This window comes from Rhodnius prolixus, unplaced genomic scaffold (assembly GCF_049639745.1).
Source record: "Rhodnius prolixus isolate KJV_2025 unplaced genomic scaffold, Rpr scaffold_12, whole genome shotgun sequence".
Lineage (NCBI taxonomy): Eukaryota > Metazoa > Arthropoda > Insecta > Hemiptera > Reduviidae > Rhodnius > Rhodnius prolixus.
The window spans coordinates 15,808,012-15,823,959 of record NW_027411635.1 but is presented as its reverse complement, the minus strand read 5'-3'; the positions used below and the strand labels follow the sequence as shown (position 1 = coordinate 15,823,959).

Below are 15,948 nucleotides of genomic sequence, written 5' to 3'. Positions count from 1 at the left end.
TATGTATGGCGGAAATTTTAATGGAACATTTTCAGCAGAATAATTAAAAAAATATTGTTTATTGCTTCTAATAAAGCTCATTGAGAAACATATGAAGAAGTTTAATGTAAGACTTTTCTTAATGCTTAAATCAACTAAATTAGCAAAATTTTGTAGTAGGATATTCCAATCGTCCACCCATGTCAAAGTTTAAATAATTTGAAGTCTTCAGCCTGTAGCTGGAACTCTACATCAAGACAAATTACATGTCAATTATGATAAGTAAAGAGTAATGAAACTAAACATGGACCCTGTGGAATACCAGATTTAGCGGACAAGCATAGACTACATTTAGTTGATGCGAAATGCTTCGGCAAATTCTAGGAATGCAGCGATTTATGTGAAAGTAGTTACCATATTCTTATAAGTTTTCTGATGTAGGTGCAAAACATCATATACTACCTCTGCGGTCAGAAATTCTCAATCTAGAGATAGAGAACGCTTAAAATGAAGCTTATTTATCCCCACCGCGTTCTTTTTAAGTTTATGAATCAGAATGATAGTCCATGTAGAAACCGCTGTAGTCACTACTTTAGAATTGCCTTTAACTGATATAAAGCTTTTTAGGTAGTTAGCAAAATTACTACAATTTCTTAATTTAGCTCGGCCAGCTTTCGTATTGCGAAGCTAAAACAAGTATAAATAATAAAGGGGCGCCTAATAACAAACTTTCACTATACATATTTGGTAAGTAGTTCAAATCTCTAAATTCTAACATAAGTAAATAATAACAACATAAAGGAAAAATGTTGGATAATTGAATACACTTATGTTCACTACAAAATCATGATACGAAATTATATTTTCAAATAAAGTTATTATCTCACTTCTTAATTGGGCATTCCACCTTGAAACTCTTTGCAAAAAATATGAAGATGGTTATTTGCCGGTGAGTATGATCATTATGAGAACTCTAACTTTAGTATCACTGCGAATCCTTCAGAAAGCCAGTTTAAAGGGTGTAACAAAAAGAGTGTACTTCTTACAATTTCTCTTTTAATGCGGTGTTTTACTTATTTATAAAATACACTAAAAGAGGCTAGAATATAAATATATGTACAACTAATTGAGACAAAATACAACTTTATTTCTGCACCGTTGCGAGTACAATGAGAACCCGTACATTCATCACTTTCAAAACGGAGAAAACATTTTTAGTTTTCTAGGGCACACCAAGCTCTTCCAACACACTAGTTTGGTCATTTCGGTCATTTCTCTGAAGTTCAAACGAGGAGCAAAAATATGCACATTTCCAATTTATAAATATTCTTAGATTTCTTTCGAACCATCAATCTCTTGTTTATGAGTCTTTGTCAACTCTTAAGCGCAGTCTTTAAGTTTAATTAAATTGATTATTTTCATAATAGCTTAAGAAAAAGACATTCATTTACTTCCTTTTTTTCTTGTCTTGCCGCCTAACTCTATGCTGGGAATGCCTAGTTGGAATTGATGCAGTTCCTTCCCAGGATTCATGATCAGACAAATCCAAATTCTGTAAATTCAATAAAAAACAAATAAAAAAAAAACTTTCAACACATAAATTGGAAATGTAGAAATGTACAAACGTAATTACCCTTCCGGCGATAGGTTCATCTGAACTCTTGTCTGGAAGAATTATAATTGCTAGGATGCAAGTCAGCTGAAAAATTGCTCCAATGTAAAGGCCCACTCTAATTAAAAATTCTGTGGTTGTTTCCACAGGTATTTCTAAATCGGTCATTATTCTAATTAACAGAATCAGACTTAACACTTATTCCATCTCTTAACCTTCGAAATTTTATTTACTACTACCCCGGGGAATTTCAATTAAGAAATCGATAGATTTTATTATCGAACTTTATTTAATGGGTATTAGTATTATTACTTTTCCTGAAGACTTTTCTCTAATAATCTCAAGAAGTATAGAACCAATTTCCAATAAAGTACCTGCCAAACTGGATCAAATGATCCGATTTGGATCCAGAAAAATTATAGGTTTTCAATGCCCCCCGCGGGACTTTCCAGCTTAACTTCCCACTTCATTAGATAATAACTCAGGGATTTTTAACTAATTTAACTCATTGCATTTTATCTGAAAATTGATAATTTACCTCCTACAATACCTCTTGACCTAAGTTTTGACAAATTTTGTACTATCGTTTATGAGCAAGTAATTAGTATAGCCGATGTTCATAAAGTCGGACTGATCTTTAAAGTTCATGAAACTTCACAGGTTAGAAAAACGTGGTTGTGTTTTTTCTTTTATACCAATGATGTACGTTAAAGTCAATATTCACGATACAGTACGAGTAGACTTGACCGTTACGAAAGTGAAGTGACATTACGGTGCGATTTTTTTTAACTTTATTAGATTTTCTCGAAAAAGTGCTCTATTTTCTTTACACTACATTTTGAGCGTAAAAACTACAATAATTATTGATTATAAAATTACTATTTGTCAAATACTTTCCTGAAAGTCATTTTTCCACATTTTCCGCACCGATTTTCTCGAAATTTATTGCATTTGATGTTTCAAAAAATTAAATTAATAAAAAAAACTTAAATTTAACTTATACTTTAATGAAAATTTTGAGAATATCTTTTTTAGGAAAAGAGAAAAAAATTTCAGTGTTGGGTGTTTTTCAAGATTACGCTTTTTTATGCAGTTTTGGACCATCAACTCTTACACACCTGCCTTACCGGGCAGTTTTAATCAGTATAAATAACATTCATTTAATGAGCGAAAGAGTATTCATTTAGAAAACGTTCAAAAGTTAAGAAAGTTACTAAAATGGTATCGCAGATTCCTTTCACTACAAAATTAGAGGCTGAATAGGTGGAGTTAGATTCATAAACACTAGAGAAATAGGAGTGAAAAAAAAATTCAATAACCAGTACCAATATGACTTCGTGAAGATACTTTAATCTTAGTTAAAAAAAGCCGAGCAAAGCTAAACAAGACCACAAAAACAATGAACAATAATCTCCGGTAAAGCTTTGGGCCTGATTGTGAACATGAAAAATGTGTTTTGAGCCATCGGTAATCTGGTTAGCAGGAGTATGTAACAGTAAGATCCTTACAAGCCGCTTGGCTCATAACAAGGCAAAACGGTTGATCTTCATAATTAGTTAAAGCTCTGACATGTTTTAGGTTCCAGTCTTGCCAGGATATTTATCAAGCTGAAAGAAGAAGAAAAGATGCTCGTACCTGTTTTTTCCCGATTTATTAAGAAAGTTCCACTTCTTCCACGTTATCTTTATGGTAGTTGACAAGGTAGAAGTGCAACATAACAAAGACTGAACTGCTAACATTTGCAATATAAAAATGATAACCTGTAACACAAAAATATTAATATTTTTGGTGGTGGTTTATAACCCGTAGCCACTCAAAGTCGATACGCTATTGGCATTTCATTCCCAATTCGACCAATGTTTAGGATCTTTCAGTTCTTACCATTTAAAGTTATCATTTAATTACAAAATACGCTGTTCTCCTTTAGTCTTTACTGTTTTTTATTTTCAGTGTTACATGATTTTTTTTTAATGGCTTTAATGATTTTTTTAACATAACTATCAAAGTCACAAGGTCATAACATTTTTTTTTTTTAACAATTCAGTGGCAAGAAATTGACATCATTACTGACATACAAACGGACCACACAGACCAGCTACAGAATTCCACGAACATCTGTTGCATGTTAATTATTTCCGATCTGCAAATGTGACTGGAACATTAAAAAGTATACTTTTATCAAATAATTTTGTGCCTGATCAGTATAAATCTTACTAATTGCCACTTCCTTAAACAATTATAATCATTATTTTTAAACATTAAATTACAATAATTTTTCAATTTCATGTAACATGTTGATTGATAATAATTTGTTTCGATATACGACAAGTTAAAACTAACGTTGATTAAACGTTGGTAAAACTGAGGAACAATTTTGGGGGTGAAACGAGGGTGCAGTTCGATAGAATGTGTGTGTTTGGTTGCCCGGCGCCAGCTAACCGTTCGGTGTACCAGCTGCGCATTACACCTAATGTTTCATCAGTAGAGTTCGCCTACATACATTTTCTACAATTTTCGCCTCAATTTTCAAATATCTAATTGAAAATTAAAGTTTCTTTAAAAAAACAAAAACACGCGCTCAATAAAGTATTAACGCTGTTTATTTATTATTTATTTTTCTTTGAAAAAATTAAATATTGCGAATACAAGAAATGCATGGTGCATAGTGTTAAATATTTTCATATAACCTGAAACGTAGGTCAACCTGAAACGGGTAATGATTGTACAAGGTGCTGCGTTCATTGTGTCAGTTGGCCTACTCGTCGGCCTAGCTACCGGAGCTGGCAACGACCTAGACAAAGCTCAATTTGAGGCAGCATTCCAAGGTAATAATCCACTGTTCTTTTTAAATAACAACTAAAAAAACAAAAGAAAAGAAATCCAAAGAGGAACTCTCAACATTCTTATAAAACATATTATTACATAACTAATACTTGACAAATTGCTTCGCACATTATTGTCACTAGAATTTGGGGAGCAATCAAGAACTACGCTACCCTAAGCTCTTTGGAGCCTACGCACGCCCTAGAGAAAAAAAATACCACTACGACGAAAATACAGATCCAGACTAGAAACCTCGCAAGATTCTAAGCAGCCTCAACAAACTAGATATAAATAACCTTATGGAGAAATAGTCCAAACTGTTCTGCCATCATCCTCTACCGTTTTGTAGACTCCTCTCGTAACCCGGTCCTTATGTGGGAGGTTGCCTCTTAAACCTTAACGCCCCGAGTTAGGGGAGTATCTGAGAAATGTCAGTGAAAGAGGCTGGAAAGTACTTACTTCCAACTTAATATCATGATATCCCTTAATACCATTTTTAGATCACCATCAATCCTCTGAGCTGCTCTATAAAGATGAATGCTGAAAAGTATACATTCCTGGAAGCTTAAAAGACTAGTAACCAGAGACCAGCGCCAATAACAGTTTTCGGGATCCAATAATGAAGAAAGAGAGGCTTCTTTATTTGGCCAATATTTATAGTAAAACCAGTTTCCTGAAATCCCCGTACGTCCTTGTATCCAGACTGGATAACGTTCATTCTTCAGGAATTCCTGAAACATTCCCCGGACCAGTTTTGCGTTGAAGACATCAGAATTTAGTGCTTTCAATCGAAGCAGTTAAAAATTGCTAGTACAACAGAAAACAGGAAAACGGCCTAAGATAGGCTTTGATTCATTCACCAAAAAAAGACGCTGTCAAGTTTTCTTCGCTTTCATAGTAGACCATATAAGCTTTAGATCTTCTTTTTTTTAACTGGATCCAGGCTCGTATATCCCTTGATTAAGATCAAGAATTACGCAAACCCTCACTTCATTAAACAATTCTGCTTAGAATGAATCCTGAAAAATGAAATGATTTTAAAAAAAAGGCTTGTCACTCTAAAATAGAAACCTATGATGGGGCCCTTATAAAATATTAATGTTAGCGTGACCAAATATCACTTACCTTCCCAAGAACCTGTCTATTTCATTCTGTAACAGAACAGTACATAGTTTTATTAAAAGTTAAATTAAATATACATATATAATTTCAGTTAGGGGGTTAAGGGAATTTTTTATTTTCAAGGAAAATGTGACCTAAATGGAACAACACTGTTTAGCAGTGCCCCCGTGGTTTCATTTCATCAAAACATTCGCGGTAATTAAACTAAAACAAAATTCAACCCTATTGCTACTTCTTCCGCTATTTATCCGAAAAAATATTAAAAATAAACTTGATAATTGATCATGTAAACATTTATTGGCCAAGTTTGTCGGCATTTACGGGCTTAAATGTTGGTTTTCGTGTAATAAAGATTGGCTTAACTACAAAGCGGTGATTTCGAGAGAAGCGCCAATGGACGTTAACCAATGGCAATTCTTGAAAATGAGTTTGTAATCTTCCGCCCTTTCTAATGTCAATTTACTGTTCTTGTAAATTGATATGCAAACGCAGAGCTTTTTTAAATATTTCATTTAAATCTGGATTTTAATTTTTTTAAACAATTAATAGTAATATCAATATAGTGTTGTAATAATAAGTTTAATGATTACTATCTAACTTGACCAATTAAATGGTTAAATGGACGGTTGTTTGTTTTCAACCAACAGGAACTCAACCTGTGTTGTGGTCATACATATCCGGGAAAAATTTAAGAATTGGTAACTAGCCAGACCTTTCAATAGCAATTTTAGCTACCAAGAACTCTGCCTCTGCCGGCACATGCATTACTAATCGTCCAAATTTTGGAACATCAGTACATGAAGGAACATGGGCATTACGAAAAGTGAGAATTAGTATTTAGGTGGCTTCTTAAATGGACATCCACTGACCAAAGAAGTTCACCAGTTCCAGATCGAACTATCGAATGGTCTAATTTCTTGTACAAGGGTAATGAAAACTTACAATTTTCACTTAAAGGACCTGTGAAATTTTTATCTGCTATATATTTGTACAATCTCATACAATTTTTATAGAAGCGTGACTGCTCTTAATCGTTTTTCTCAGCCTGGACTTCGTCGCGCTGATTTTTAGCCCTTGTCCAAGATTTAGCACATTCTACTGCTTCCGCCGTTAAGACAAAGCAAGCTTTAAAGATCAAATCTGAAATAGTAGATAATTTTTGCACTACATAGCGATATATTACAGTGGGGCTATTCATTGGCCACGCAGCATCCTCAAACCTCGATATCGGTGATGGACGTACTTCTTACTTAGTGGTAGAACCTTCATAGCCTTCACACCTCTCCGTATAAATAACATCCTTTCTTTCCTATAAAGCTGTTCAGAGTTCCATTTAAGGTCAGCTTTTTGACACTTAATAAAAATAAAAATCTCAATTCTTTCTTTGTTTTAAAAAATATTGATGGAGAAAACATGCAGAGAGCCAAGCTTTTTAAATTAAATACATTCTTAATCGGCTAGAAAACTGCAATAAAACGGCTGGTTAACAGCTGACTTGCTAGCGCTACGTTCTCACAGGGCTTGGAACAAACGTTAATAAAATAAACAACCAATGAAACAGTACTATCAAAACACAAATTACCATTTGGTTATAACAAGTTTTGCGCTGATAAAGATTCTTAGATATAGCTATTTGGTTAGTACGTTCCAAACGTACATTACACGGTTCATGAATTTATTTAGTTTATTCATTTTGGCTATTAGAAATCAATGCTGGATATTTTGAACAGAGAAAACTCTGTCTGAAAGAGTTTAGCAGTAAGGGGTTTTAAGGGCCTGTTCGGCGGCTGGAAGCGTGTAGAGTATAATGGTCATCTTGGTTATGGAGTCTCAAAATAAATAATTAGGAGTCCAGGTATGCAGGAAAACAGAAAATGGCAGAAATTGTGAATTTTAAATATAAAATCCTGATTCAAAGATCAGGGTGGCTTATCAGGATAACCGAACTAACAATAAAGTTTTGATAAAAATTCAGCCAACCAGGAACTGCCACTCTATTATAGATTATTCCTCTTTGAAAACTGAACCAATTATTTTAGCCTTTTTTGCGCAAAAAGGCTATTTTGTTATATTTCTTTTTTAGGTTATATTTGTAGGCTATATTTGTTATATATATTTCTTTTTAAATTTTAGTTAAACTTTAGAAAAATAATATACACATTTACCACTTTTTGGGGGGGGCGCTCATTTTTGGGGGAGAAATTTCATATTCACATGTATTGGGCCTAACCCTAAAATTGAAACCATGCCTCACTGGGTTTAATGGTGTTGCATGTGGTGGGATTTATAACCATTCACATTCACTTATTATTGGAACGTGTAATTTTTATGTGAAATGGGCACTGTGCGTTTACAAATGAATATATAACCTGTAGAAGTCATATAAAAAAACGATAGGGTAAAAGCAACAAATGGCAGATTTATAGAGTATATCCCAGAGTGCGTAACATTGTTTGATTTACAAGTTTTTAGCTGTGCTATTGCTGGCGAATTTAGTTTTAGTAGTTACCTAAAAACTTTTACAATTTTGTTAAGAAACAAATGCTCTCAAAAAAAAATAGTATAAAACTTAAGTAATATACTGTTTCTCTCGATTCACTATACCTGTCCAGGTCATATAAATGTTCTTCAAATTTTCACGTGTACCCTAAAGTTTAGTAGTTAAGAGTTCGGTAACAAATTGAAGTTTGCCATTTCATTGTAATACGTAGGCTTTCTACTTTTAACAAAATGAGATACTAACCATGCATTTTAAAAAAAAACTGCTATGGCTCCTAAAATATTCTTATTTCGCTAATTAAAATGTATCATTAGAAGACCTCACACACCAACTTAAAGCAATTGTTTTTTTCATTGCAATAATTTGCATACAACTTATTTATTATTCCCCACTCAAAAACTCCAATCGCCGAAGACAGTAATGGTGGAACTTCTTTTTAACTTAGATGGGCGATAGAAAAATGAAAATTTCAAGGTAAGCAATTGGGCCAAAAAAATGTAAGGTACTTCTAACTTAGACTGCCGTTCAATGAAGTAAATTTTAATTTTAAAAGCCCGATGCGAGAGCTTCTTTCAAACTAGGAACTCATTGCTTAATTACTTACCAGAATTTTATCAGTTGTATTCATTTTGAATATACTAAAGTATACATTTAAGCCTGTCATATTGAAAAGCACAGGTTAAAATATTTTAATAAAAGAACTCTGAATTAAATGTGAAATAAACTGCACAGCTAAAAGAAAAGCCAAAATTTGAAAACACATCTTAATATTTTAAAAGGCCTACTCTATAATGGAACTCTATTACTTAAGAGAATTTAACTTCAGTTAGGTTATAAATTATACACTTCCCAACTTTGTGGCTGGATTTAAATCCTATATATGTATATATTTTTAAATAATGTTTCTTGCTCTAAGTAATCTTTCTTCATTACTTGACATTCAAGCATAGTATGGTTTTACCTGGAACAGGGAAGTTGCTCCACAACAGAATCCTCCAGCTGAAGGTCTAACAGTTTTATTTCAGGGTTTTCCTTCTCTTGACAAGTAGCTTCCACAATTTTCGAGTCTGATGCAACCCCTTTGTCAGTCGTATCAGCGAATCGAATAGGCGCATTGCGAATAGGTGACCAACTACTCTCCTAAAACATTGTTTATCTATTTGTTTTATGGGAGGTTACAAAGACTTATGTGGTGGTATTTAGTACCTATTATTCATGCACTGTTTATTATTCGACCAAAATTTTAAATATCTAAACTTGAATACAGTATATTAAGATAAAACATTCAAAAAATATATATATAAATTTCATTATTTTAAATGAAAATCTGTTAAATACAGTTCAAATTTATAAATACAGTATTCAACATAAGGAAATTAGTATAAAATGGAAAATAATTAAAATAAAACTCAGTCATGCCTGAAAGAGTTTAGCATGGATTTTAAGGGTCTGATCGACGGACGGGAGGCCCAAAAATGCCCTCTTTTAAAGAAGTAATACTATTTTGAGAACTTCTTGAGGGCATTATTTTTCAAATTGCAATTGCTATGTTGGAAGCAATATTTTCAGAGATTGGACATGAATTTTTACCTACAAAAATTAATATACATTATGAATATTTTGGCAGGCGGAAGGGGGTTTAAAGGGGTGTACTGAACTGCGGCTAAATAGATCAATTATGACCCCCCATTGGTGCCAGGTGGGACCGCTCAGGTGATGAAACCACTTACCCAGGTTCTCCTAGGGTGGCTCTAGCAGGTGCAATAGGTGTAACTCCGGGAAAACCACTCTCTGGCACAATTCACACCACCCGCTCTTCAGATATTCTGAGAAGGGATACCTTCTCCCCAAATTAAGAGAACTAGGCTCTCCAGGGAACTTTTACGGAGCCCGCTAGACCAAAGATAATCAACTACATAGTGCCCTGTGTGCACCTACCCATTTACCCGCAACACGCCGTTCTTAGATGTTCCTAAGTGTCACCCTGAATTGAGAAGTTGGGAAAGTTCTTGGCAGGGTTTCCATCCCTTTAACCCTGGTTTACACCAGAATAGTTTTCCCCGTTCTTTGTGTTAGTTATTTTCTTTCTTTTCGATTTTACTTTATGTTTTTAATTTTTTTCAAATTTCTATTCCTTGAGCTTATAAAAAAATAATCCTGTGAATTTCCATGAATAACCTAAACTTAATTTGCAACTGATTGCTTTTTTGGTTCTTAAAATTATCTGGAAAAGCTATTTACTTTCTTTTCTTTTTTTATCCTACGCCATGGTCGCTGGCTACTTCGGCCATGCGACTGCGTGTAGCCCAATATAAATCAGATTTGCAGCAGTTGCTGCTTCGTACATCCTGCAGAGATATGCAGTCGTCTAAATGCGAGGCAGTCATTATTTCTAATCTGCATAACGGGCATATTGGTGATGCCAATGCGATGTAAATGGGGCTGTAAACAGTCATGGCCCGTTTTCATCCGAAACAACGCCACCTCTGTCCTACGTGGAAGGTTTGTGGGAACACTATCTGCTGGATTTAACAATATTATTTACTAATTTGATTGATCTTCTAAAAATTACAGAACATAAAACCTGTGTATTTTAATTAAAATCAACGGTAAAAACCAATTTATAAAACTTAAAAGATCTCAACATTAATTCTTAACATCAGTAAAAGAAAACAAAAACCCAAATTAAACAGCAATTGTTTAAATTTATGTTGTTAGAAACCAATAAAGGTTTTAACGTAAAATGGTGGTTCTATTAAGAACTATAATAATCTAATTTGAACTAAATGAAAGTTTAGGAAGGTATTCAAAGTTGGAGAAGTAATACAAGTTTTAACAATAACTATCATTGTTAAGGTTTGGAGTTGACTAAATGTAAATATATCTTTAGCTAGCACATTGTTATCGTGGCCTGCTGTTGCCAAACATTAGCTATTGTTTTTAGTGCAGGCAATGTGCTCTTCGTAATAGTTTTCTTAAAAATATCTATTAACCCTTAGAACGCTCACTTTACTTTGTATTCTTTAGATCGTACTGTATATAGGAGCTGCCGTAATTCTGTTACAGTTGAAAGTAGCTAGCTAATAGAGTACCTCTAATATATTTTAATGCACTCGTTACCTTTTTACTTCTAGACTTGTGGCAATGTAACCGATAAAATTAGGAATTTTGTATTTTTTACAGACGGTAGATGGCACCTATATAAATTTCTGTCAAACTTAATGAAACGTTAAAAAAGAAATATTATTTTCTAACAGAATAAATGATCGTCTATTATGATTTTTATTTTAATGGTAGACATTCAATCAGACGTTTGGTACGAATTTGCCAGTAGCATTTTCCATCTACTCTATTCAAAGAATACAAAGTGATTATTATATAGAATCATTGCTTGCCACTAATGATAAAACTTCTTAATTCATGCAGTTTATTATACCATTAAAAAGATGAAAGTTTATACCGTTTATAATCTAAATCATGTAACATACGATCAAACATATGTCATTATTATTGCATCAATAATATTAGACAATGATTAGGTTTCCCAATCCCGTAGTATTGATCAATCTAACATCATATCATCAATACTTGTAACGTGTAGTATCTGTTTAGCATTCACCGGACAGTCGTGACACTTGAATATTCGTTTACACCGAAATGGACATTCAACATAGGATAAACCGGTGATCCTAACTGCAGACGTATCCATCACTTGCTATGTGATTAGCTTACTGGATTCCCACGCAAAGAACCCGGATTCGAATCCAGCTGCTGGCTTTAAGATTTTGTTTTCTAGGAGCTCACTTCTTACAGCTCACGGTCCAGTGGTGGATAGAGTTGTCTGTAAAGAAAGGACACTGCCCGGAGGCCGGCAGTGCTCTGGAAGGAAACCTCCGATATTGATGCGCCTTAAATTACAACAATTAGCAATTAACAATAGGGGTTATATTTTGTAAATAAAATTATTTAGTATAACTTAGCTTTCAACTCATAATATAAATTATCCATTGTCCATTGTAATAAGTACGGAAATACTTTTTTATTTTATATTATAAATTATAAAGCAAATAAATTGGTCGCAAAATGACTTCAAAGTAATATGTTGGAGTCGCGCGGCGATAAGGTTTTAAAACGCTGCACTTTGTTTTTTGACATCCTTTTAAGTTGTAAATACTGAGTAAAAGAATGTCTAATGAGTGTGTCATACTTCAGTTCGGTATTCGGTAAAGGGGAACTTCAGTTTGATGGTATTATTGGTAAACTTTAGTTTAAATCGCTTTCCAAATTAAAAACATTTCGATTGAAACTGAATTCTTTTATTTTTATGAGATGTTCTAAACTTGCGGAGATTATTGGAGTATTACTGAAGGTAATAACGGAAATATTTAAGAATTTAACATTTTCTTTTATTATGTTTGAGTAGAAAAAGTAAAAATCATGAAATAAAAAGTGAAATAACCTTCAAGAAAATTAATTTATTACGTGCGCAGCTTACTTATTTGTTGATCTCTTTTTTATTTTAAATGGTGGTTTGTTGGGTGTAGGCATGGAAAAAGAAAGACGAGTTATCTCCTCCGACTTTCTAGAAAAGCCGTGATGGATGTTAGCTAGATATATATATGTAGGATAGCAGGCGATCGCAGGAGCTAATGGCCCATTACAAAACACTTGGAGTGTTAAAGAAAATGGAATCATTCCGAGGAAATTAAAAGAAAAAAAAAAAAAAAAATCAATACAAAAGGCACTGATAGCTGCATTCCTACCACTTTTAGTAAAAGGATAATGCTCGAAATAGCATACGTGGTTGGTGTATCTAAGTTAAATATCGTTTCAGCTACTTTTTTTTTATTTTGTTTTTGAGACATTAGCGTTTGTATTTATTTTTCCTAATCGAAATCATACTTGATACTGTTTCATACCAACTATGTTTAGCATCGTTTCTTTTTAGTTATCAGTTTGATTTTCAGTTTAAGCTTGCTTCTGCTTAAAGATATTTATTACTGGAAAAACAGCAGCTCTGAATGCAGAAATACTTGGAAAAAATCAATTAAAATTTATTTAATTAAAAGCATATAAGCACAAAATGCTTCAAAGTTCTAATATTATAAAAGAAAATGAAAAGTAAAATTTAGATCACAATTTCAATATATGTTTGACATGATTTAAAAATTGTGTCACAATCAATTTAAATAAATGACAGTTATTGCTAATATTGGTGGCTTTGAAATTATTCTCAGTAACGGAGAGTTCATCTGGTAATAAATGAACAGATAGGGGCTTAACAAGGACGTCTGAGACCTTCTAGTCACGGATGGTACAAAGAAATTTATTTGCCTCTTCAGAAATTAATGAAATAGAAGGATAATGCTCAGTTTCTGCGCTCTCCGCTCTAGTTTTATTTAATAAGAAATAATTGATTAAAGTTAAATGATATGTGATTCTGGTAAAGTAAAGCTTCGATTAAGGCGTCCACTAACATTTAGAATCAGCATTTCTGTCAGTTGAAAATATGAATTTAGAAGTGCAGTATTCAACTGTAAACTTTCTCCTTCATGCAGCCAGCATGGTTCATAAAACTACCAATTAATCTCTTATCTACTTATAAGCGTTATTAGTCCTTTCAAAACACTTGAGATTTTTGTTTTGTCGAACTTTTTATTGTTGGGAAACATTCATTTAATTCTTTAATCCGAAAGAAAACAGAACTAAAATATGTTGGAAAAAAGTAACGAGTGCTAAAGATAACAAAGGATACTTGGAGTTTTTTTGACTCCATTTAAGATTTAATTGGGATATTAAACAAATACTTCCTTTTAAATATTGTTAGTTATGTAGATGCGAATAATTACTAAACTGTGTCAATAAGCTGATCTAGTAAACTATACCTGAGAAACTATAGTTAACCAAACAAAAATATGATTAATGAACTATAGCAGTATTACAAAATGAAGTTTGTAATCCTTATCCTTTTCAGCCCTTTCTATGTTAGCAAATGTTTGCTTCATTAAGCAGGTTGAAGATAGGAAGTGCCTTTAGCTAGTGTAAACTATTGCGTCACAAAAGATCTATTTTGGCACTTTTAGTTGTCAGTTTTGTTCAATAAGCATGAAGTTCAATAAAGCTACGTTTATGCAAAACAAACTAAGAACTAAGAACAAAAACAAACCACTTATTTTTCTTGTTCGTTTGTTGTAAGCTGTTCGCCTTTAAGCTGTTCTTTAGTACTTGCTTACTGTGTATGCACTTTCAAACTTGCCGTTTATGCTAAAAGAAAATTTTTCTGTTCAGCCAAACATCATAACCTTCTTAAAATCAATTTTCACAAAAAGTAACAAACATAATCTTTATTAAATGAAAAAAAAAAAAAGAAATGTTATTTTCATAATACATTTTTAGACATTACAAGGGAAGCTAAAAGACGCTAAATTAGAATTAACCTTAAAAAATATTTCAAAGAGAAATTATAAACCATTATGAACGTAAAAATGTGAGTACCATGTATAAAGAAGTGGCTGTAGATTGTATCGGACAAATATTCGCTGCTAATAGGAACTTTATTGGTTGACAGACGTAAATGTCCATAGCAGTTTAAACGCCAAGAACAGAATTACATAGAATATTTGGTTAACGAAACAGTTCAAATTGTAGAAATTGAAAGCCTTCGAGTAGAAAACCTTATTTGTAAGGTGAACGTACAGTAGGCTTTTGTTTAACCGTAGTATTTAGAACAGTCTCACATTTGCTGACAAAGTTACGCACGAAAATAAGATTGAAATATTCAGAGAATAACGTACTCCCTACTGCTTTAAAACATGTTTCATTTTGATCAAGATTTAAAGGATTACATTTTAAATTGGATTCATTCAATATACATAAACGTTTCCATTGTTTTTTGGTTGGTTTATCTCTTTGGTTAAATGTGCTGTGAATATCCGTTTTATATAGACAAAAGATTTCTAAAACAGTTTACTTATAAAAAAAATTCAGTTACCTTGAAAAGTTCTACATTCTATTACATTTTGCAAGATGATAAACACAGTCATTTATGAATCTAATAAGAAACATTTGGGTAACAATCGTTTGTAAACACTTAAAAGTAACGGTTGAGGTTTCAGAGAGAACAAAAAATCAACACTGTTTTCTGTTTTGTTTTTACAAATCATAAAAAACGTACAGACTTTTTGTTTTCCACCATAAGTAATTAGGTAATTTTATTTGTAGCATTTTGCCAGTAAAAAAAAAATGAAGTTTTAATTGGTTTCTGGACCCGAGAGAATATATTAGGTTGATATGAAATGCTATGGGGTCGTATGGGTTGAATATGACTACGGGAGTGCAATGTGTACGGTCCCAGATAGTTTTACCATCTATAAGGGATGTTGTTGGACCCTATTCGAATATTTAATTGAAGAGAAATGGAATGAAATGAATTTAGTTCTCCAGATTTTTTTTTAATTTCTCTTTTCCTCGCGAGAGGAATTATTTTAATCGTATCTTATTTACCAAATCGATTTTAAATCGAGAATAATAGTTTTGGGGTACCGTGAATACGATTATTTTTCTTCATTTAAGATGGCCTATTTAGGTAACTGCTTTACTGTTCTGAGGTCTGGGCCCCTCATTATGTGGAAATTGTGGAGAGAGTACAGTTGAGGTTTTTTAAAACCTTACTGCGTCTCCCACAAAATACTCCGAATCATTTTGTGCGACTGGAGGCGGGCTGCATTAGTTTAAGATCTCTTGTGTTCAACAGAATGCTGAATTACTGGTATAAGATTCTCACTATGTCGGATGACTGTTTACAGAGGGCGTGTTATTTAGAGCTCTTCAGACTGATTGATAACAGAGTTATACCTTTTAATTGGGTACGCTCGCTTAGAGACCAGCTAGTTACCATTGGAGCTCAGGATGT

At 33.0% G+C, this 15,948-nt stretch overlaps 2 protein-coding genes and 1 long non-coding RNA gene across 4 annotated transcripts in view; 1 reads left to right on the top strand and 2 right to left on the bottom strand.

The window, feature by feature from the left end:
• Positions 1-1,018: 1,018 nt before the first annotated feature.
• LOC141461895 (protein MANBAL) lies at positions 1,019-1,975 on the bottom strand. Its single transcript, XM_074143335.1, has 2 exons — positions 1,613-1,975; positions 1,019-1,531 (listed from the first exon to the last, which is right to left on the bottom strand). Exons 1-2 carry the CDS (start codon positions 1,757-1,759, stop codon positions 1,427-1,429), a joined length of 252 nt encoding a protein of 83 aa, XP_073999436.1. The 5' UTR covers positions 1,760-1,975; the 3' UTR covers positions 1,019-1,426.
• Positions 1,976-2,541: 566 nt separating this feature from the next.
• LOC141461896 (uncharacterized) lies at positions 2,542-15,337 on the bottom strand. 2 transcript variants are annotated; one of them, XR_012463066.1, is made up of 4 exons: positions 15,028-15,337; positions 14,203-14,300; positions 8,998-9,176; positions 2,542-5,565 (listed from the first exon to the last, which is right to left on the bottom strand). It is a non-coding gene; the product is annotated as an uncharacterized lncRNA (long non-coding RNA). The 2 variants fall into 2 exon arrangements; XR_012463065.1 differs by lacking the exon at positions 14,203-14,300 and having other exon boundaries at positions 2,542-5,433; positions 5,540-5,565.
• SP2353 (EGF like, fibronectin type III and laminin G domains protein pikachurin) overlaps positions 4,002-15,948 on the top strand; it is a 55,499-nt gene continuing 43,552 nt past the window's right edge. The window contains exon 1 of the mRNA XM_074143333.1: positions 4,002-4,416. Coding sequence (XP_073999434.1) covers positions 4,308-4,416 — 109 coding nt within the window. The 5' untranslated portion in view covers positions 4,002-4,307. The remainder of the gene's footprint in view (positions 4,417-15,948) is intronic.